The sequence below is a fragment of the Megascapheus bottae genome, chromosome 1 (assembly GCF_031878675.1).
Source record: "Megascapheus bottae isolate mThoBot1 chromosome 1, mThoBot2.hap1, whole genome shotgun sequence".
Lineage (NCBI taxonomy): Eukaryota > Metazoa > Chordata > Mammalia > Rodentia > Geomyidae > Megascapheus > Megascapheus bottae.
Window position 1 is genome coordinate 32,500,265 of NC_143509.1, and position 24,736 is coordinate 32,525,000.

The following is a 24,736-nucleotide window of genomic DNA, read 5'->3' on the forward strand; positions in this document are numbered from 1 at the left end:
GCATGTGCTGGCTTTTAATAGAGTTCTTTGAGATACTAGCCTTTAAGTAGCTAGGATTACAGGCTGCTTAGCATTTCCTTACTGAGAAGTTTATAGGATAAGTTTATATGTTTGCCTTGTGAAACCTAAGTTTCCTTTGTATATAATGTCAGATTGTGACATTTCATTGAACAAGAGTGGCATACCTGAAAAAGTAATGTTTGCTTGTTTTATTTTTCTTATTCCTAGTCCAAAGATTTGGTAAAAACCTACCCTCCTTTTGTAAACTTTTTTGAAATGAGCAAGGAGACTATTATTAAATGTGAAAAACAGAAGCCCCGATTTCATGCTTTTCTGAAGGTAACATACATTTTTCAAGGCTTTTTTTTTTTTTTGTCATGGGTCTTGAACTCTGGGCCTGGGCACTATCCCTGAGCTCTTCAGCTCAAGGCTACTGCCCTACCCCTTGAGCCACAGCGCCACTTCCAAGGTAATGTACATTTTGGGGGGCAGAACTGGGGTTTGAACTGAGGTCTTGAGTTCATTGGTACAGCATGCTGTACCAATGTTCTTTCAAGTACAAATCTGAGAATCACCATTGAATACATTAAAATAACAATAAATAAATTAAAACTTGAGAAGTTACTAATCTGTCAAGTTTAGTCATACCTGTTGATGACAGTGATGTTTAAAATATATTGGTTTGGTAGGTAGCAGAGGTTAACAGTTGAATGTGTGACAGTGCTGTAGGTGCTTATTTAGGAAAAAAAAGTTATATGTACTTTAATTGTCAAAACATAATATGATTTAAATTTTTTTCCACCATTGCTGTAGTTTATCTTATGGTGTCAACATAGTTAATATTTTCCTTTTAAATGATTTGGTCTAAAAGAAACTTCATGTAGGATACATAAAAGATTGTGTAGAAAAGCTTACTTTCTATGTGAAATACTGACCTCTATTAGCTAAGAGTCACCTTAGCCTTGGGAGAATATTCCGTTATTGTGCTTTGCCTGAAACTTCACATGACACTTTAAAAAACTTTTGAAGTTTTTTTTTTTTTTTTAATAAATTTCTTTCAGATAAATCAAGCTAAACCAGAATGTGGGCGACAAAGCCTTGTTGAACTTCTCATCCGACCAGTACAGAGGTTGCCCAGCGTTGCATTGCTTTTAAATGGTACTTTTCTGATCTATTTGCAGATTACTTTAGATATTTTTATGGAATAGTTCTTTGTCTTTCTGGCTCTTTCTGGTTTGTCCTCTCTCTTTGCCAGTACTAGAATTTGAACTCAAGGCATCTACCAGTAATCTATCCTTGCCTCCATCACAGTTTTATCATTTGAAATTCTTCTATTTTTCAGAGATTCTTAGGTTTTAGCACTAAAATTTATCTTTTCCCTAGAAAACATAATTATAAATTGTCTTAGAAAGTAGTTATCCTTGCTATAAAAATACAATCTTGCCTGAAGATCCCCTATTCTGGTGTCAGCTGTGTTGAGTGTTGACTTATACCCTTTTGTCTTTTTTTTGAACCAGTCCTGGGGCTTCAACTCAGGGCCCAGTCACTGTCCTTGGGCTTTATCTTTTCTTTTTAATTTTTAAAAAATTTTTTAATGTTTGAATATTTATTTTATTGTTTGGGTAATATATAGAGGGGGTTACAGTTACATTCATCAAGTAGTAGGGTGCATTACTTCTCAAACCTTGATACCCCTTCTCATGTTTTTGTCCCCCTTTCTCTCCCCCCACTCCCAATCATTTTGTTTTTCCCCCTATCCCTTATTTCCAATAAATATATATACAATATACCAGGTAACAAAGTCAGATACAGTAACCACATGAGATTAACCATAGGGGAGAAAAAGGGAAAAGAAATCGCATAGTCTATTAAGAGCAATAATCACAAAGATAATCTCTTGTTTCCATTTCCTAAAGTTCATTTTGTTTAGTCTCATCCTATATGACCATATGCATATAGCTTTTGAGCTATTGTGATCCTCTGCTAGGAGAGTCCTAGCTGTGTTCTAATTATTACAAATGAGGGAAACCATGGAGCCTATGTTGTATGACTATTTAGATGATAGTATTTGACCACAAATTTTGAGCAAATGCTTTCATATCGTGCTTAAGAGGCTAAGATCGGAGGATCGTGGCTCAAGACCAGTCCTTGGGGTTTTTTCAAGGCTATTGCTTTATAACTTGAGCCACAGTACCACTTTTGGCTTTTTCAGTTTATGTGATACGAAGGAATCGAACCTAGGGCTTCATGCATGCTAGGCTAGCACTCTACCACTAGGCCACACTCCTGGCTTTGTTTTTTGTTTTTTAGAAAAGTCTTTTACTTTATGATGTGTGGCTAATTCAAAATCATTTTGAACACAGAATTCATCTACAAACTCAGAGATGATTTCATGTGTCCCAAATTTTTAGTCCTTTTCATATATTTTACACTTTTAAATTTGCCTTAGACTGTTTAATATATGGTTGAAACCAGTAGTAACCAGTAGTAGCTATCTTTTTAAGAACTTATAACTGCAAACCTCAGTAGTTTTATATATAGCTCAGTTTTTATGAATGAATTTTGTCTCAGGTATAAGAAAGGTATATGTATATTCCATTATACATTTGTTTAATACATAATATTAATACAGATACTTTACTTATTTATGTGCTGATACTAGGGCTTAAACAGTGGAGTCTAAGTGCTTCTCTTAGCTTTTTCATTCAGGGCAAGTACTCTCCATTCAAGCCACAGCTCCATTTCTGACTTTTGGGTGGTTAATTGAAAATAAGAGTCTCACAGACTTTGCTGCCTGGACTGGCTTTGAACACTAATACTCAAATCTCAGCTTTCTAAGTAGCTGGGATTACCGACGTAAGCCCTCGATGCCTAGCTAAAAGCTAATTTATAAAGTGTAAGAAAGTCTGCAATTGAGAATTTTTTCCAGATGTGATGCATGCACAGTTGTAATCATAGTCTTCAAGAGGTTTGCATGTTTGGGGTCAGCCTCAACTGTATATTTAGACCATATACAAAAGATTAATTAAAATAAAATAATTTGATCTCTAAATTTAAAGTAACATACAGCAGATAACAGGCTTATATTGTAACAGGCTAATTTTGTGTCTGTTTAACCTATTTTTTCTGGAAAATGTTTTGCGTGATAGGAATTGTCTACTAATTCCAAAATTGGCATTTTTTTGTCTTTGTTAATTGAGAATTAGTAGCAGTGGCTTATAAAGTGATTTCCCCACCCCTCTTATTTTACTAATTATAAGGACTTTTTAAAATCAGAGTAGGGAATGCTCATTCCCTTGAGTTATATAAAGCCAGAGAAATCAGGCGTGTATGCTTCTTGACAGTTGTCTGTTGTATATGTTTGTACTGATAATGTTATGATTTTCACATGATGTTACAAATATCCAATGGCTCTTGGCAGAGTAAAGGTTCTCCACTTGTTTTTAAAATAGTCAAAACATTCAGGCCTTTTATTTATTTATTTATTTATTTTTACCAGTCCTGGTGCTTGAATTCAGGGCCTGAACACTGTTCTTGGGCTTTCTGAAGGCTAAAGCTCTACCACTTGAGACACAGCACCACTTCTGGCTTTTTCTATGTATGTGGTATTGAAAAATCGACTAGGCAAGCACTCTACCACTAGGCAAAACTCCCCACTCACTGTTGTTTCACCAAGTACTTTCATTGCATAACATTACATCATTTAAGCCCATGAGGTGGCTCATGCCTATAATCCTAGCTACTCAGGAGGCTAAGATTTGAGGATCTCAGTTCAAAGCCAACCCAGGCACTAAAGTCTCTGAACTCTTAGCTCCAATTAACCACTAGAAAACGGGAAGTGGGCTGTGTGTCAAGGGGTAGGGCAATAGTCTTGACCTGAAGAGCTCAGAGACAGAGCTCCGGCCCAGAGTTCAAGCCCCACAACCAACAGAAAAACAAAAGAGAGAGAGAGAGAGAGAGAGAGAGAGAGAGAGAGAGAGAGAGAGAGAGAGAGAGAGAGAGAGAGAGAGAGAGAATTCCATCATTTGGTTATCTTGAGCTTTTCACATGGTACTAGATTAAATATAGTTTGTTAATATGTGTCAAGTGTGGGTAAGAAACATAGTAATAAAAGCCAACATATTTCATATGAGCTTCCTTGCAAACAAAAGTTAGTTCTTCAGGGCACCAAATGCTCTTTGTAACCAAGATATTGAGCCCAATATGAAATGAAAGATAGATAATGATTTATATCATAATTGAGGAGTGTGTGTGAGGATCATTCAATACTGCAGAGTGACAAGTTCCCAAGTTCTACTAGAAGGAAAAGAGGAAATAGTTAATTAAGAAATGGCGGAAACCTTAGCAAGTGTATAAAAAGAGAGATTTTGAGGGGAATGTTGGTAAAGATGTGTGTGTTTCTGTGCCTGAGTGTGTGCTGAGGATTGAACCCAGGACTTGGCAAATGTTAGGTTAACACTGTGCCACTGGGTTTCATATTCAGTCTTGGTTGTGTTGCCTAGGCTGGCTTCAAATGGGATCCCTCTGACCTCTGTCTTCTGAGTGCTGGGATTATAGATATGTGCTATAGCGCCTAGCTAAACAATGATTCTATATAGTTTTTATTAAGAAAAACTGAACTATATCAAGACTGATAGCCTTAGCTGGAATACTAATTGATTTCCATTTTGGGTTTTATAGTATTGGAGATTGAATGGGGGCATTGCACGTGCCAGGAAGCACTCTAGAGTAGCTCTTTCTGTATTTGAGACAGGTCTTGTTCTTTTATGGCCTTGAACTTGAGATTCTCCTGTTGATGCTACCTGAATCGGGAGGGGGAATAGACGTGCACCATCATTCCAAGCTTGAATTTGTTGTTAATCATATAAAAATTACTTATTATTACAGATCTTAAGAAGCATACAGCTGATGAAAATCCTGACAAAAGCACATTAGAAAAAGCTATTGGATCACTAAAAGAAGTAATGACGTAAGTGTGTTGTGTATTGTTTCAATCCTCATTTTTTTCATATATTTTTTTATTATAATTAATAGAAGGTTTACATTATATTCACCAGATAGAAGGTACATTATTTCACAAATATTGATAACCTTTCTCATGTCATGGTCCCCTATTTCCCTCCCGTCTCCCCCTCTCATCTTGATTTCCCCCTTCCCTCTCCTATTTCAAATAACCAATTAAGCATATATAAAATATATCAGATAACAAGGTGAAATTTTGTAACAATATGAGATAACCAAGGGACAGCAAAAGAGATAAGAGATAACATAGTACATTAAGGACAACAATCACTGATTATATGGCCTTTGTTTATATATCCGGGAGGTCCTTACATTTAGCATCAATATGGCCTTAGGTATCTAGATTTTCTGTTGTGAATCTCTGCTAGGAGAGCCCAAGGTTCTACTGATAATGACAAATCACTTCTGGCTTTTCTAATGTATGTGGTACTGAGGAATTGAACCTGGTCCTTTGTGCATGCTAGGCAAGCAACTGTACCACTAAGCTAAGCTGATTATGACCAATGAGGGAAACCACTGAGCCTATGTTCCTTTGAGTCTGGCTTACTTCACTTAATATGAGTTTTTCTAAGTCTTTCCATTTCCTTACAAATGGGGCAATGTCATTCTTTCTGACAGCAGCATACAATTCCATTGTGTATAAATACCATATCTTGTTGATCCACTCATCAACTGAGGGACATCTAGGTTGGTTCCATATCTTTGCTATGGTAAATACTGCTGCAACGAACATCATTGTGCTAGTGAATTTAGTCTGTCCTTGTTTCTGGATGATTGGGTAAATGCCAAGTAGTGGAATTGCTGGGTCTTAGGGGAGTTCTATATTTAGTCTTTTGAGGAACTGCCATACTGCTTTCCATAGTGGTTGAACAAGTTTGCACTCCCACCAACAGTGTAGTAGTGATCCCTCCTGGCCACATCCCCTCTATCATCTGTAGTTACTAGATTTCTTGATCCTGGCCATTCTAACTGGAGTGAAGTGGAACCTTAGAGTTGTTTTGATTTGCATTTCTTTTATGACCAGAGATGTTGAGCATTTCTTCATGTGTCTATAGGCCATTTTTGTTTCTTCTTCAGAGAAGACTCTCTTTAAGTCTTTGGCCCATCTTTTAATGGGATGGTTGTTTCTTTGGAGATTAGTTTTGGAGCGATTCAATTTTTTGAGCTGTTGATATATTTTAGAAATGAGGCCTTTGTCCATTGTATGGTTAGTGAAGATCTTCTCCCACTCTGTAGGCTTTCTAATTTATTTGCTAGTTATGTCCTTTGCCATACAGAAGCTCTGCAGTTCAATGCAGTCACACTTATCCAGACTTTCTCTGATTTGTTGTAATTCTTGGTCCTTATTAAGAAAGTTAAGACCTGTGCCAAGGAGGCCTAGTGTATCTCCTGTTCCTTCTTGTGAAGTTTTCAGTGTATCTGCTTTCACCTCGAGGTCTTTGATCCATTTGGAATTAATCCTAGTGCAGGGTGACAAAGAAGGATCCAACTTTAGTTTTCTGCAGGTGCTTAACCAGTTGTGCCAGCACCATTTGTTGAAGAGGCTATCTTTCTTCCATTCTATTTTTTTGGCTCCCTTATCAAAGATTAGGTGGCCATAGGTCTGTGGTTTAATATCTGTGTCCTCAGTTCTATTCCATTGGTCTTCAGGCCTGTTCTTGTGCCAGTACTAAGCTGTTTTGGTCACTATAGCTTGCTATTGAAATTCCTCCTGTGCTGTTCTTTCTGCTAAGAAGTGTTTTTGCTATATGAAATTTTGGATTGCCTTTTCTATTTCTTTAAAGAATGACATTGATATATTGATGGGTATTGCATTGCCCTTGGCAAGATTGCCATTTTTATGATGTTGATTCTTCCAATCCAGGAGCATGGGAGGTTTTTCCATTTTCCATTTCCTCAGTTCTGCTTTAATTTCCTTTTTCAGGGTTTTAAAGTTTTCACCAAAAAGGTCCTTTACATTCTTTTTTTTAATATATTTTTTATTGTAATTAATAGAAGGGTTACATGATATTTGCCTTTTTTTTAATATATAACATTCTTAGTTAATTCCTAGGTACTTTATTTTCTTTGAGGCTATTGCAAAAGGAGTTGCTTTCCTGTCAATCCTCCTTATTCTTAGATCTAGAATGAAATTGATACATTACAAAGGAAATGTATATTACTTTAGCATATTGACCTTTACATATATATTTACATTTTAAAATAAATCCTTACCCTATGTGACTTGTTCCTAACAGATTTTTAGTAAATGTTGAATTGCAAGAGCTAATTATAGTATTGAACTATAATGCTGATTTGTTTATAAACTGTATAGAATTTGACCAGATAGCTGGGAGTTCGATCCTAGTGGTAGAGTGCTCGCCTAGTATGCACAAAACCTAGGTTCAATTCCTCAGTACCACATGCATAGAAAAAGCTGGAAGAGCTGTGGCTTAGTGGTAGAACAGCGCTCAGTACAAGGACAGTGCTCAGGCCCTGAGCCTAAGCCCCCAAGACTAACAAAAAAAAAAGAATTTGACCAGATAAAAATTCTTGAGATTTTTGAGCATAAATTTAGGAATTACATACTTATTAAAGCTAGTTGAAACAACCATAGCCTCTTCGATAAAGGAAATAATGACAGCACCAATTCACAAATTGCCATTCAAGTAAACCAGAAAATTTAATTTGAACAACATAAATGTCCATAGGTTATATAAACAAATTATTTATTCATTTATTAAATTTGAGACAGTCTTGCCCTTGCTCCAACTGCTGCTTTAGTACGAGGATTGTAAAGATGCACTATCATGCCCAGTTTAGTTTATAAAGTATTATTTTGGTATAGATACATAATCTGATTAATTTGTAATACTTCTGCATATTTCCTTGAAACTATAACCTTAACAATGTAAGGGATATTTTCTTTACTCATTGAATAGGAAATTTGATCCTTGGTAATCCTCTTTTCTGTCTCTTCCTGTCCTACCTATCCCAAGACAACTGTTGTTCTGTCACTGTGAGCATTTTATCTCAACTGAGTTTTTTGTCTGGTTCTTACTCCCCCACCCCTAGCATAACTTTTATATTATTAGTTTTAGTTTCTAGCTATTATGAAGAAAACTGCCATGAACATTTATAAACAGATATTTGGAATTGTGCTTTTGGTTCTTTTGGCTAAATTGCTGGTAAGACTGATAAGGTTAGATGATGTGTGGAAAGCTCTTCAATGAACTGCCAACTTAAATTATTTTTTCAGTCCTAGAGCTTGAGCTCTGGACCTGGGTGCTATCTCTCTGAGCTCTTTTTCCCGAGTAGTTTTATTTTACATGGAGTCCCACAGACTTGCCTGTCTTGGCTGAATTTGAACTGCGATCCTCACATCTCAGCTTCCCGACTTAAGTAGCTAGGATCATACGCATAAACTGGCATTCGGGTGCCGGCTTAAATTTTTCTGTTTTCTATTTCCACCAAGATTATATGGTGAGTTCCAGAGTCCTGGTGTCAACATTCACTTTGGTAATTTCCTTTAGATGTGCAATGCCTTCCTATCCTATGTTTTATTTATGTATTTTACTGGTTTTGTTTGTTCAGTTTTGCTTTTATTTTTTGTGTCAGTTCTGGGGCTTGAATTCAGGGCCTGAGCACTGTCCTGAGACACTTACTGTTCAAGGCTAGCAACTGTGCCACCGAGCCACAGTACCACTTTTCTGTATTTGATACCAACGCATTGAACCCAGGGCTTTGTGTATGCCAGGCAAGCACTCTACCAGTAGGCTATGCTCTTGGTCCTTTACTGCTTTTTGAAGTGGTGGGATCGAACTCCAGGCCTAGCACATACTAGGAAATCACTCTACTATAAAGCCACATCTCAGCCACTTGTAATTGAATTTAAAATTAGGAGTTTAATTAATTTTTTTTATTACCAAGTAGTGGTGCAAAGAGGTTACAATTCCATAAGTAGGTTATGAGTAAATGCTCTTCAGAGAGATCAATGTCATCCAGTTCATATTATTACTACTATTGCTTGAACTCAAGGCTTGTCCCTGAGCATTTTTTGCTTAAGGCTAGTGCTCTGCTGCTTGAAACACAGCTCCACTTTAGGCTTTTTGGTGGTTAATTGGAGATACGGGTCTCATAAACTATCTTGCCAAGGCTGGTGTTTTGTGTTTGTTTCTTTTGTAGGTCATGGGCTTGAACTCAATTGGCCTGGGCATTGTCCCTAAGTTTTTCAGCTCAAGGCTACCAACCTATCCTTGAGCAAAGCCCCACTTCCCATTTTGTAACAGTTAATTGGAGATAAGAGTCTCAGGTCCTTTTGTGCCTGGACTGGCTTTGAACTGAGGTCCTCAGATCTCAGCCTCCTGAGTAGCTAGGATTATAGGCATGAGCCACCGCACCCTGCTTGCTTGGGCTGGTCTTGAGCTGCTGATCTCAGATGGCTGCGTCATGAATAGCTAGGATTACGGGCATGAGTGTCTGGTGCCTGTGAATTATTTACTTTGAATTTACTTTGCTTTACATGATTCTCTGCAGTTCCATTTATTTCCCTGTGAATGAAAACATAATTTAATTCTTCATGGCAAAATAATATTCCGTTAGGTTTATGTAATTTCGATGCATCACTTCATCCATTGGCAGGCACGTAGGCTGATTATGTTTCTTGGCTATTGTGAGTATTGCTGCAGTAAACATGTTAGCTTGGATTTCTTTAGATGTATAATTTGAGTGGAGTATGTAGGATCATATGGTACTTCTAATTTTGGATTTTTGAGGAACTTTCATACCGATTTCCTTAGTGACCATTCTAACTAACAGTGTGTAATTCTCTACCCCATCTTCATCAGCTTTTTAAAAAGTCTAGTGTTTTGGTGGTAGCTATTCTGAATGTTGTTCCTTTCTCCATCGGATTTAAAAGACAAATTTGCTGGGTACAATAATTTTAGTTGGCAGATATTTACTCTCAGTGTAAACTCTTCGTATTTGTATAGTTTCTAGTATGAATTTTCCATTGTTAATTAAGTTCTGAACCACATGTAACAAGATATGCCCTGATTCCTTGCTTTTATAATTCTCTCACCAATGTGAATTTTCTGATGTCAAGTAAAGATTGAGACATGAAGAAAGATTTTTTTCATTTCCTACATTTAGAGCTTTCTATCATGAAATTTCTTAAGTAGAACAAGATCCAACCTCCTCCCCCCTCCCCAGAAGTGTCCACATGGCTTACATTTGTTAAAGTTTCCTTACTTTGTGAATTGGTTGATGTTAGGCAAGGTGTGAACTCCAGGTGTAAGCTTTCCCACATTTCTCACTTCTATAGCATTTGCACCACATAATAGTGAGATTTCTACATTTCTTTCATAATTTATCTCCACTGTCAATTTTCTGGTATTGTGTTATGAGCTTTCCCTTATATTGTTAAGGCTTTTCACCAGTGTGAGTACTTCGTTATGTAATAAGATAAAATCTCTGACAAGGCTTCTGTACAGTCACTACATTTTGAGTTTCCCGATGTCAAATCAGCTTTCTTTGCTTTGATTGGCTTCATTGTTGTTTCAGGCAGATGGATAAATGTACTCCATCTTATTATATTTGTCTGGAAGCAATAGTCTTAGTCTTCAGTGAAGTGATTAGCATATGACTTGGGAATGACTTACATAAGCCTTGATTAAACTTACATTTAGAACTTTGATGTTTTGTTTGTTAACATGGGAGCTTTGTACAGGCTTAATGTGTTTAGAAAATGTATGGTGATAAAGAATGTAGTAGGGCATACTTAGTAAGGCATATTTTACTAAAAGATTCTATTGCATATTGTTTAATGTAGTATGATACTTTAAAACATTTTTTTAAAAAAAATCTGATTCAGTCAAAGCTAAACTAGATTCATATGAAAAAACTGTTTTTGTATGATGAGATGTATTTGTATCATTCTATATTAAAAGATGTTTTTAAAAAGTAACCTATTATTTTTTTTCAGGCATATCAATGAAGATAAAAGAAAAACAGAAGCACAGAAGCAAATTTTTGATGTTGTTTATGAAGTAGATGGATGCCCAGTAAGAATTTTTGATTATTGTCTATTTCAAAGAGAGAGAGAGAGAGTGTGTCTGTCTGTCTGTCTCGTGGAGCTTGACTGAACTTGGAGCTTGGGTGCAGGTCCTGAGCTCTTTTGTTTACGACTGACACTACCACTTCAACCACAGTTCTGTGTACTTAAATAGAACTAAGAATCTAATAGACTATACTGGCCAGCTTGATTTCCAACTGCGATTCTAAGATCTCAACCTCTAAAGTAGCTGTGAGTACAGGTGTGAGCCCCTGGTGCCCAACTCTTCTTATGGTCTTCGTATAATGTATAAGCAGTTTTGGCACTACTTTGTTTTAAATGACACCTTCCTAAAAATTATTGATACCAACTGTTCTCATTTCTTTTATTAATGTTTTCTATCTCTACAGGCTAATCTTTTATCTTCTCACCGAAGCTTAGTGCAGCGAGTTGAAACAATTTCTCTAGGCGAGTACCCCTGTGACAGAGGTGAACAAGTAACTCTCTTTCTCTTCAATGACTGCCTCGAGGTAGGTTTGTACTTGGTACAGTAGAATAGCAGTGATGTCTGTGACTCCCTGAATATTTAAAACAAGCAATTATTGAAGTGTCATAGACGCTTGAAGTAGACTTGTATTCTTTTACATCAGAACAGTTGTTCATTTAATACAATACAGTGCTTTTAGAAGATTTATTAAGTATAAGGGCTACGAATGTAACTCTGTGGTAGATCTCATGTGCCTAGCATATTCAAGGTCCTAGGTTTGATTCCAGCACTTTTTATTTTTAGGTAGTCCCATTTGTTGAGTCTCTCTCCAATCTGTTGTGACCCTGGGACTCTGTTCAGGAAGTTTCTGCCTGTGTTACGAGTTCCAGTGTCTCTCCTACTCTGTCGTGTAGCAGTTTCAGAATTTCAGGTCTGATACTGAGGTCTTTGATGCATTTTAAGTTAATGTTTGTGCATGGTGACAGACTAGGATCAGTTTTAGTTTGCTACCCAGTTTTCTTAGTAGCAATAATTGAAGAAGCTGTGCTTATTCCACTGTATATCTCTGACTCCTTTGTCGAATATAAGTTGACTTAAAGTATGTCGTTTCATTTCTGGATTTTCTGTTCCATTGATCTTCTGATCTGTTTTTGTGCCGATACCATTCTGTTTTTGTTATTAATGTTGTTTTGATTTGCATTTCTTTTATGGCCAGACATGTTGGGCATTTATTTCTTTGCATATCTGTTGACCATTCTTACTTCTGCAGAGAAGTCTGAGTCTTTGCCTACTTGTTAATGGGGTGGTTGTTTTCATTGAGGATTTGTTTTGGGGGGGGATTTAATTTTTGAGTTTCAAGGTCTTTGCCCATTCTGTGGACTTTCTATTTATATTGCTAGTTATATCCTTTGCTATGCAAAAGCTTTGCAATTTAATGCAACCCCATTTATTCTTTGATTTGATTCTTTGATTTATTCTTTTGGACTTCTATTAAAGTTTCAACTTGTGCCAGGGAGCCCTAGTATTTCGCCTATGCCTTCCTGTTCTATTTTCAGGTATCTGCTTTTACCTTAAGGTCTTTGATCCACTTGGAATAGATTCTGGCAGATCATTATTCTTGAACAAAAAGGCTCAGGAACAGTGTCAAGCCCCAGACTTCAAGCCCTAGGATGGGCACAAAACCAAACACACAACATGTTTATCTATTCTCTTAATATCTCACAAGTAGTAATTGTATTATGTTTATGTACTATGTTTTATTGTAATTAATAGAAGGGTTACATGCTATTTGCCAGATAGATGGTGCATTAATTCCCATACATTGATACCCTTTCACTTGTCTTGGTCCCCATTTCCCTCCCCCCAACCCCCACCCCTCATCTTGTTTTCCCCCCCGTTCCTATCCAATTTCAAATAACCAAGTACAAATATATCCGATATATCAGGTAACAAAGTGAGATACTGTAACGATATGAGATAACCAAGGGACAGCAAAAGAGATGAGAGATAACATAGTACATTAAGAACAACAATCATTCATTATATGGCTTACGTTTCTATATCCTAGAGATCCTTTCATTTAGCGTCCTACTATATGGCCTTTTGTATCAAGGTTTTGCTCTATTGTAAATCTCTGCTAGGAGAGCAGGTTTCTACTGATTATGACAAATTAGGGAAACCATTGAGCCTATCTTCCTTTGAGTCTGGCTTACTTCACTTAATATGATCTTTTCTAAGTCTTTCCATTTCCCAACAAATGGGGCAATGTCATTCTTTCTGACAGTAGCATAGAATTCCATTGTGTACAAATACCACATCTTGTTGATCTACTCATCAACTGACGGACATCTAGGTGTTTGTTCCATATCTTTGCTATGGTAAATAGTGCTGCAATGAACATTGTTGTGCTGGTGGATTTAGTATGCCCTAGTTTCTGGATGGTTGGGTAAATGCCAAGTAGTGGAATGGCTGGGTCATAGGGGAACTCTATGTTTAGTCTTTTGAGGAATTGCCATACTGTTTTCCATAGTGGTTGAGCGAGTTTGCACTCCCACCAACAGTGTAGTAGTGATCCCTCCTGGCCACATCCCCTCCAGCATCTGTTATTAGTTTTCTTGATCCTGGCCATTCTAACTGGAGTGAGGTGGAATCTTAGAGTTGTTTTGATTTGCATTTCTTTTATGACCAGAGATGTTGAGCGTTTCTTCATGTGTCTATAGGCCATTTTTGTTTCTTCTTTAGAGAAGACTCTCTTTAAATCTTTGGCCCATCTTTTAATGGGATGGTTGTTACTTTGGAGATTAGTTTTGGATTGATTCACTTTTTTGAGCTGTTGATATATTTTAGATATGAGGCCTTTGTCTGTTGTATGGTTGGTGAAGATCTTCTCCCACTCTGTAGGCTTCCTAATTAGTTTACCAGCTATGTCCTTTGCCATACAGAAGCTCTACAGTTTAATATAGTCCCACTTATCCAGCCTTTCTCTGATTTGTTGTGATTCTTGGTCCTTATTAAGAAAGTTTCGACCTGTGCCAAGGAGGTCTAGTGTATCTCCTATTCCTTCTTGTAAAGTTTTCAGTGTGTCAGCTTTTACCTCCAGGTCTTTGATCCATTTGGAGTTAATTCTAGTACAGGGTGAGCAATTAGAAGCAAGGGAGATGAAGAATAAAGTAGATAGCTTTGATAGCAGGTTAGACAATGCAGAAGAGAGAATTTCCAGGGTTAAAGATAATTTAGTTATTATAGAAAAATAACAGAAAATGAGTCAATTCAAATTTAGGAAATATGAGAAGACGCTATAGGAGGTCCAAGATATAATTAAGAAGCCTAATTTAAGGCTAATTGTTATTGAGGAGGGTCTAGAGAAAGAGGTCAATGGTATTGGAAATATACTTCAGGGAATCATCTCAGAGAACTTCCCAAATATCCAGAAGGGCAGGCCCATCCAGATACAAGAAGCTTTTAGAACCCCAAACAGACCTGACCAGAAAAGGACATCCCACCACCACATTATAATCCGAACTGGATCAATAGAGGCCAAAGATAGGATCCTAAAAGCAGTCAGGGAGAAGAGAACAATCACCTAAAAAGGCAAACCAATCAGAATAACCCCAGATTTCTCAGCAGAGACCATGCAAGCAAGAAGAGATTGGAACGATATATACCATGCCCTGAAGTCAAATAACTACCGGCCAAGAATACTGTACCCAGCTAAGCTCTCATTCATAACTGAGGGAACAATATATTTATGTACTTTTGCAACACTTTTCGATGCATGTTTTTAAACAGGCTAGATGAATAAAAAGTGCATTTTTCATTATCTCAGAAAAAGGTTGATTTTCATGAAAAAGACATTAAGAAGACTCATTTGATATTTCTCTTAAACTAGATAACTTCCTTTTGCCATCATCAAAGTGATTATGCTTTTCCGTTTCCTTTAAAATCTTCACTCTTCCTTTTATCCTCTTCTACATTGCTTTTCTTAAAGTGCTGTCCTATTTATATCATGAACATTACTATTTGATTATAAAACACATGGGAATCTTAGAGACCAAGGCATGCCTATACATAGAATAGTTGCAGTAAAATATAATCTCACCACAAACTACTTGTGTTCATGATTCAGTTTTCTAGTTATAAATTTAATGATACGTAATATTTTTACTTGGCCAATTACACACACACACACTTTTGCCAATCCCAGGGCTTGAATTCAGGTTTTGAGCGCTGTCCTTGGGCTTTCTCAAGGCTAGAGCTCTACCACTTGAGCCGCAGTACCATTTCTGGCTTTTTTTGTGTGTAGGTGGTACTGAGGAATCAAACTTGGGTCTTTCTGCATGGTAGTCAAGCATTTTACCACTAGGCCAAACTCCTGGCCCCTCAGTAATAGAATTTTTTTTTTTTTTTTTTTTTGATGGTTCTTGGAGCTTGAACTGGGCCTGGGCGCTGTCCCTGAGCTCTTCACCTCAATGCTTCTGCCCTACCCTTGAGCCAGACCCCACTTTCTATTTTCTAGAGGTTAATTGGAGTCTCAGGTCCTTTTGTGCCCAACTTCTATATATCTTTTAAAGTACAAAAAAGCTACTCAGAAAGCTGGTTTCTGAGAATTGTCATTCGAAGTCAGTCTGAGCACAGACTGATACTTTTACCTACTGGTAGAGTGCTTGCCTATCATGCACAACACTTGGGTTTGATTCCTCAGTACCACATACATAGAAAAAGCCAGAAGTGGTGCTATGGCTAAATTGGTAGATCTCTAGCCTTCAGAAAGCCCAAGGACAGTGCTCAGGCCCTGAGTTCAAGCTCTAGGTCTGGCAAAAGATAAAAAGTGCTAGTTAATTTTAAACTGTGTCTCTGTAAGTAAGGATTTTAGTCTTTCCTACCTGCTTTTGAGAAAAAGGGCCAGGCAAAGGAATGAATTCCAATCATGCTTTCATCTGACTTTATATTATTTTAATGGTTTAACTGCTTCTATTTGTTTACTTCTTTAGGCTTTGTAAATTTTTTCCTGTTCCAACTGCCCAGGTCTACTTTCTCCATTCATCCATTGGTAATGACAACCATTTTAGCGCCTTATCCTTTATTACCATGCAGCCATAACATATTTTGATTTTCGGGGGGTTCTTATATCTTTAATATCTTCCTTCTGTAACTGGCTCATTGGCTTCCTTTCTACTTCACATCATTAGCCACCACTTGTAGGCTCTAAGCCACTAGCCCCTACTAAGTGTGACTTTTTACTCTTATTTCCTTGTAGCTTTTCTGTCTCAGAATCTTTTAGGTGGAACTGCTCTATTAACATAAATTTGGACTTCAGTTGAAGTTCATACTGCTAAGTAAACTCTTAGTGTCTAACTGCTTTAAGAGAAATAAAATTCAGGCAAGCTGAAATGAAAAACGTACTCTTTTATTTTTTTTGGGGGGGGGTCATTTCCTGGGGCATAAATTCGGGGTCTGGGCCCTGTCCTTGAACAGTTTTTTTGCTCAAGGTTAGTGCTCTGCTACTTGGGCCACAGCACCATTTACAGCTTTTTCTGAGTATGTGGTACCAAGGAATGGAACCGGGGCTGTGTGCATGCTAGGCAAGAGCACTCTACCACTAGGTTACACTCTTGGACCCATGGTACTTTCTTAACATGGTGAAAACTTAAAATAGACATTATCTGAAACTAAACTAATTTGGGGGGCTGGGAATGTGGCTTAGTGGTTGAGTGCTTGCCTAACATGCCTGAAGCTCTGGGTTTGATTCCTTAGTACCACATAAACAATAAATAACTAAATTTTAAAAAGAAAAACGCTTAAAAGATTTTGGATTGATGGATATATGTTCCTCTCCTATGTCTTTTTTTATCCCCCCCACACTTAGAGCGGTTTTGCTTTTTCTATCATTTGAGCCATACCTGTGCTTCTGGCTTTTTGCAGGTTAATTGGAGATGAGAATCTCTTAGATTTGTCTGCCTTGGCTCTAAATCTCACTTCTCAGATCTCAGCCTCCTGAGGAGCAAGGGTTATAGAACTGAGCCAGAAAGAAGTATGTTTTAAAAAGGTAAATAGGCTAGGCTTTTATGAAGGTGGAAAGAGAAAGTAGAAAGTGTGAACATGCTATAAAATTCATAAAATCTTGGTATATACTGAATGACAAGATACTTTCTGAGTTTACTCAGTTTCCAATGTTACCTTAATCTGTCTCTTTTGTTTACAAGAGGATTTGGTTAAGGGAAAAGATACAGCCAAAAGCATTACTTTGTGTTTATTTGTAACTTATTACTTCAATGATTACTTTGTTAATGCTTCCTTTAGTTAGTAGAATGAAAGTCATAGTAAGTGCACGAAACATGTACATTAATTTTTGTTGCTTAATCACTGTGTAGTATCTGAAGTGTTGAATTCTACTCTTAAATTTCTGGTTTTGAACTCTACAGAGATCCTATGGCAACTAATGTCCTCCTCATGAACTCAAAGCTTTTTATTAAAGTACTCTACCACTTGAGCCACAGCACCACTTTGTGTATGTGGTACCGAGGAACCACATACACCGAGGAACCCAGGGTGTCATGCATACTAGGCAAGCACTCTACCACTAGGCCAAACTCCTGTCCACTCCTTCATATTTTGATAATTTGATCTTGCTTTTTGCAGTTCTTCTGGCTCTGTAGAACTTTGTTTGTTTTGTTTGTTTGTTTGTTTGGTGTTGGTGCTGGTGCTTGAATTTATGGTCTAGACACTGTCCCTGAGTTCTTTTTCTCAGGGCTGATGGTCTATTGAGCTATAGCTTCACTTCTGGTTTCTAGGTGCTTAACTGATGATTGAGTTTCTTGGATTTTCCTGCTCAGGCTAGCTTCCAACTACTCTGCTCAGAGCTCAGCATCCTGAGGAATTACTATGACAGTGTGAGTCACCAGCACCTGGCTTAAGGGACTTTTGGCAAATTCCCTTCCATGTGCCTTTCTGCACATGGTTACAACCATAGTTTTATCACATCTGAACTGTGCTAAATTAGTTGTCAGTTTTTGTAACTAGTGTCACTTTTATTTGGAAATATTTGGTCTTGTTTTTCAAATGACTAATTATGACATTTTAATTTTCTATAATTAGATAGCAAGAAAACGGCATAAAGTTATTGGCACTTTTAAAAGTCCTCCTGGCCACACTCGACCTCCTGCTTCCCTTAAGCATATTCACCTCATGCCTCTTTCTCAGATCAAGAAGGTGTTGGACATAAGAGAAACAGAAGGTATGGCATACTCACTGGTAAGTTATTGGTTAAATAATGAAAGCTTATATTTACCTATATTTTTATGAATGGATAAGCTATGTATAGTTGTTGATCTGGTCAAACAGATGGTCTCATGCTTTTATCGCAGCTTCTCTTTGAAGTACAAAGTGTATTGTTGCAAATGAAAGTGTACTTTACCATAAACACTATTCATAACCCTTATGAGTCAGTGAGCTTTGAAATGGTCATGTATTTAAGTATCTTTAGTTATCTTTTCCTCACATTGAAATCTATTTATTTTTTCAGAATCCAAAAGTGATTACCTGTCTATTACCTGTGCATCCGGGCACTGTCCCAGAGCTTATTTGCTCAAGGCTAGACTCTTGATCCACAGCCCTCTTGTGGCTTTTTGTTGGATAATTGGAGATTAGTTTTATAAACATTCTTTCTGGAGTTGTCTTCTAACCGTGATCCTCAGATCTCAGCCTCCCTGAGTAGCTAGGATTTGAGACACAAACCTCTGGAGGGATTCTTAGAGATTTTAACTTTCCACTCATTGTCAAAGTCTGGGTTTACTAAGGATTACATGAACTAGTTCTTTTCTTTTGTTTGCCAGTCCTGGGGCTTGAACTCAGGGCCTGGGCATTGTCCTTGCACTTTCTCAAGGCTAGTGCTCTACCACTTGAGCCACAGTACCACTTGTAGCCTTTTCTGAGTATGTGGTGCTGAGGAATCGAACTCAGGACTTCATGCATGCTGGGGAAACACTCTACTCTAGGCCATGCTCTTGGAACCAGTCAGTTATTTTCTGTGAATCCATTTGGGAGGATTTTAGCTTTTTGGTTTAAAGTAAGTTCTCTTTTTAGCAACTTGATCCAAAATAGTTTATAAGTTTTAATATTTAGGTATTTTTTATATCTACTTTCAAGTAGGTTATTTTTTTTAATTAATATCTTCAAGTAGTTTACAAAGGAGTTGCCATTTAACAAAGCAGTTTATGAATACAGTATATCCTGAGCAACGTTAGCCCTTACAACATTCTTACCCATCCCTCCCCTACGTTTTTATTCTTATAATGCTCTTTTAGTTTGAAACTTAAATACTAGATTTCTAAGACATTACACCTATTCTTTTTGTTGGTTGTGGGGCTTGAATTTAGGATGTAGGCACTGTTCCTGAGCTCTTTCTCTCAAGGCTAGCACTCTACCACTTTGAGCCACAGCACCACTGTCAGTTTTCTGGTGGTTAATTGGAGATGGGTCTCACCGACTTCCTACCCAATCTGCCTTTGAACCATGATCCTCAGATTTCAGCCTCCTGAGTAGCTAGGATTTAGGTATGAGCCACTGGGGCTCTGTGATACCTAATTTCTTATTTGTTTAAACTTCATTATAGAAATATTGAGTATGATGGAAAACACTATTTAATAATAATTTTTATTGTAATTAATAGAAGGGTCACATATTTGCCAATAGAAGGCACATTTCTTAACAATCTTTGCTACCCCTTCTCATGTTTTTGTCCCCATTTCCCTCCCCTACCCCTCCCCTCATGTTGTTTCCCCCCTTCCTTATCCTATTTCAAATAAACATATATATAATATATCAGATCACAAGGTAAGATGAGAAATAACACAGTACATTAAGAACAACAGTCATACCTGATATGGCTCTTGTTTCTATATCTTGGAGGTACTTTTACTTAGCCTAATCCTATATGGCCTTATGTATCTAGGTTTTGCCCTATTGTAAACCTCTTCTAGGAGATTCCATGGTTTATACTAATTTTGACAAATGAAGGAAACCATTGAGCCTGTGTTTTAATAATAATATTTGTTTGTTCTTGAACCTTAGATTGCCATAATGCATTTGCCCTGCTTGTGCGGCCACCAACAGAGCAGGCAAATGTACTGCTCAGTTTCCAGATGACATCAGATGACCTTCCCAAGGAAAACTGGCTGAAGATGCTGTGTCGACACGTAGCCAACACCATTTGTAAAGCAGATGCTGTAAGTTCTTTGGAAAATTTGGCTGAATTCAAAGTGTAAACTTTTAGGGCAGTGCATTCACAGTAAGTTTGTACATTTCCAATGACTACAGAATTAATATAGGAGAGTTTTAGGTTTGTGTGGATGCAGAAAAACTAATTTCATAAATTGTTTTGGAAAATATTTTGTAAGGTTTAGGCACAAGGAAACATATTGAGTCCTTGGCTCAAAGCATACTCTCTTGGCTTGCTAGCTCTTAACTTATTTAGTAAAACTTCTGTAACATACTATGTGGTTTTTATATTTAATCAGTCATTTAATTGGATAATTTAATCTATACTTAAGACAATTATTGATACATAATATTTACAACTTTTTTTCTAATTTGGTTGTAGTAAAGTAAATCCCTTAAGATATGATGTTGATGATGATGATGATGATGATATAGATGTAGTTGCACAGAGGAATTACAATTCTGTAAGTCAGGTTATAAGTACATTGTTTCTTGGTCTACTATTTTCTGATTCTTAGACCTTTACTGAATTTTGCTTGAGATTATCATGAGACTTAAAACATTTTTAGTCTCAAACTTTTTAAGTATTGTAACTATTTTGAAAGGATACCAACTCAGTAAGATTCTAAAGTTAGGAAACAAATCACAATATTAAGCCCTCCTCCCACAGACTAAAGAAAATACAGTAATAGAGAATCCAGTTTGTTCCTTTTTCCCTTCACTTTGAAGTTTTAATGTCCATTTTACATTTTTCTATATTGCCTATCTTACTATTTTAATATAGTGTTAGTGGTTGTTATTGTTACTTTTTGGTAGTACAGTGGTTTGAACTCAGTGCTTTGTGCTTGCTTAGCAGGTATTACTGTACCTGTATATGTATATCCTCTAGCTTTGGGAAGTTTTGTATTCCCATTTCTCTAATTTAGCTATTATATACCTTTGGCATTCTCACATCATTGAACCTCAGTAATCCAAATATTTGTTCCTCTTAATTTGGAAGTTACTGCATGTTTTCCTCATTCTTTTTGTTTTTTGTTCTTGACCTATATTTTCAAATAGTCTTTGAACTTAATAACTTTTTTGATTTGATGTTTTGATATTGATGCCTTCTGTTACGTTTTTAATTTTGTTAATACATTTTTCAGTTGCATCTCTGTTAAGAGTCTCTGATAATTATTTTTCTGTGTTTTCTTGAAACTGGAGTTTCTTCAAAATAGTCATTTAAAGTTTTAATTCCTAGCATTTTCCCAGTTTATTTTCTGATCATTTCCTCATATGGGCAGGCAGCAGGAGATAATGCGGTTTGAACTCAGGTTCTCGGCACTGTCCCTTGACTTATGGTAGACCACTTGAGCCACAATTCCACTTCCAGCATTTTGGTGGTTAATTGGAAATAAGACTTTTATAGACTTTCCTGCCCTGGCTGGCTTCAAATCTCCACCATTATATCTCAGCCTCTTGAGAAACTAGAATTACAGGTGTGAATCACCAGCACATGGCTTACTTTTTCTTTTGCCAGTCCTGGGGCTTGAACTCGGGGCCTGGGCTGGGCTCTGACTGTCCTTGGGCTTTCTCAAGGCTAAAGCTCTACCACTTGAGCCACAGTACCACTTCTGGCCTTTTCCGTGTATGTGGTACCAAGGAATCAAACCCAGGGCTTCATGTGTGCTAGGCAGGCACTCCTAAGCCACTCCAGCCCCTTTATTATTATTTTTTTAAATAATGTTTCAAAAAATGGTTCATAGAGGGAAACAGTGCTAGAGCACACAAGCATATATTGACAAAGGAAAAAGATGGAGATGCCAGAAGCTTCCAGAGCTAGTCATTTTAAGGAAGAACATTTTCTTCCAGTGACTGGTATACATATATATTAGAGGTTTTTTTTGCAGTGTTATAGAAATGACGTCTGCAGTTGTGAGATGTGAGACTAGAGGTTTTAAACAGGTGTTTCTAGATTTACAATGCCACTACTGAAATGTAATCAGTGCAAAAGGTTGACTAAAAATATATATACAGTTATCAGCTCTACAATGACTAACAACATAAGAATGAGATAGAAGCAAAAATGCAAGAATTTCATAGTTATCCACCAGGTGGCAGCAAATATTCATGTTCTGCTTTTTCTTATACCTCAAAATTATTTCATTCTGAAAATGTTGCTTTTAGAATTCTTTGTAAATTGAATAGATACATGAAACCAGAATAATGAACCTTACTGCATGCTGTTTGGAGGGTATGGGTGTGGGGGAGGAAGGGAAGAAGCGCCTTGGGTGCACAAGTGGAAATATACCCTAAAACCCCACATTCTATAAATGCGTGCCAATTCAAAAACAAAATAATGAAATATAGAGATTCACTGCAGCAGAGTCCTTGCATCCATTTAAGACTTCACTGGACGGGTGGCATGGCCAAGGTGGAACAGCACCTGCCTAGCAAGCACCACCACTCGGTTCAAGCCCAAGTGCTGCACTAAAAACCACAGTTCATATGTAATACATTTGTAAGAAGCCTTGAGTTAGTGTCTTGAAAATATTTAACTATATCGAAGAAAAACGTTGTCTAAATATATATAATTTACATTACCAAAATTGGGCACCCTAGGAGTTGAGATTCATTATATATAATTGATACATTTTGTATTCTGGACATTTAAGGAGTTAAGTCACCAGTATTTTAGCTTTTTAGCCATGCTGTCACTTTCACTCTTTAAGTTTGAAAATAGTATTTGTACATCAGAGAAAGATGAAATGAAAAAGGAAATACTGCACTGAATTAGGTCTCATACTTGTGACTGTCTCTCCAGAAATAAAACCATAAAGAAAGTTTCTTTGAAAGTGTGCATTTATTAGGTTTAGCCCTAGGCAATTTCTTCTATAATACTATGGTAAATTGATGTTGCTTATTTTATTATTAATTTGTGCATCTTTGGTGTATATATGAGTACGCTCGCTCTCGCTTTCTCTCTCTCTCTCTCTCTCTCTCTCTCTCTCTCTCTCTCTCTCTCTCTCTCTCTCTCTCGTTTTTTTTGTTGTTGTTGTTGTTGTTTGTTTTTTTGCCAATCCTGGGCTTGAGCTCAAGGCCTGGACACTACTCTTGGGCTTTCTCAAGGCTAGAGCTCTGCCACTTGAGCCTCAGTACAACTTCCAGCTTTTTTTTCTATGTATGTGTGCCCTCATGTTTTTGAAGTAGGATCTCAATACAGAGTCCAGGCCAGCCTTGAACTTGTCTCCCAGACTGGTCTCAGAAATAGTACCCTGCTTCAGCCTTCTATGTGCTAGAATTGCCAGCATGTACCACCATGTCATCATGTCTCAGTTACTTTAAGTAAATCTGCTTTGAGTAATTTTCCAGCCAATTCCATTCAATTTTTCAGCTTTCAGGTTTTAAGTGTGTTTTTTTTTTTTTTTTTGCCAGTCCTGGGCTTGAGCTCAGGGCCTGAGCACTGTCCTTGGACTTTCTCAAGGCTAGAGCTCTACCACTTGAACCTCAGCACCACTTCTGGCTTTTTTCTATGTATATGGTGCTGAGGAATTGAACCCGGGTCTTCATGCATGCTAGGCAAGCACTTTAACCACTAGGCCAAACTCCCGGCCCGGTTTTAAATGTTTTAAGTTGACCCAATTCAAATGCGCATTAACAAATTGCTTTGTAATTTTTAAAACAAAGCAAAAACAAGGATAGAATTACTCTTTTTTGACAAATACATTTTTGTGAGTTTAGCTGATCTTATTAATCTGTTAACTTATGAGTATAATACATCTAGCTCAGTGTCATCTCTTCCATCATTCTCTTCCTCTGACCAATTATTTCTTTAATCCATATTCATAATTCAAAAACTGATAATAGTCCAATAGAAAAACAGGTTAAGTTATATGAAGAGATAATTCACAAGAAAGTACTAGCAGTCAAAGAACATGGAGAAAAGGGCTGAGAGTTGGGCCTAGTGGTAGAGTGCTTGCCTAACATGCACGAAGACCTGGGTTTGATTCCACAGTACCACATATACATAGAAAAAGCCAAAAATGCTGTGGCTCAAGTGGTAGAGCTCTTGTCATGAAAAAGCCCAAGGACAGTGCTCAGGTCCTGAGTTCAAGGCACAGGACTGGCAAAAAAGAAAAAAAAAACATGGAGAAAAATATATACTTCACTATTAGTTTTAAAAAGTAAAAGATCAGTGTGTCAGTTTTTTTGCAAATCAAATTGCAGGTGTTTGTGGTCTGTATGCTTTCTTGCTCAACTTGACCCATCCTTGGAGTCTGGCATGTTACTATTTAATTGAAGATGAATTCTCACAGACTTGTATGCCCAAGTTGGGTTAGAGCTATGATCTTCAAGGTATTAGTATCCTAATACCTTGCTGGGATTACAAGTGTAAGCCTTGGGAGCCTGACTGCTTCTCTATTTCTAATATTCTGCCTTAGGAAATGGTCAAACCAGAGAAAACCCATTGGCTATTAACAGTATATGTTCACTAAAAATAT

At 37.1% G+C, this 24,736-nt stretch overlaps 1 protein-coding gene across 4 annotated transcripts in view; it reads left to right on the forward strand.

Moving 5' to 3' along the window:
• The window catches only part of Ect2 (epithelial cell transforming 2), a 62,552-nt gene that overhangs the window by 29,537 nt on the left and 8,279 nt on the right, over window positions 1–24,736 (forward strand). For all 4 annotated transcript variants that reach the window (XM_090342263.1, XM_090342234.1, XM_090342244.1 and 1 more), the window contains 7 exons: window positions 229–339; window positions 1,062–1,158; window positions 4,888–4,969; window positions 10,985–11,063; window positions 11,464–11,583; window positions 18,135–18,273; window positions 20,109–20,263. In XM_090342263.1, coding sequence (XP_090198389.1) covers window positions 229–339; window positions 1,062–1,158; window positions 4,888–4,969; window positions 10,985–11,063; window positions 11,464–11,583; window positions 18,135–18,273; window positions 20,109–20,263 — 783 coding nt within the window. The remainder of the gene's footprint in view (window positions 1–228; window positions 340–1,061; window positions 1,159–4,887; window positions 4,970–10,984; window positions 11,064–11,463; window positions 11,584–18,134; window positions 18,274–20,108; window positions 20,264–24,736) is intronic.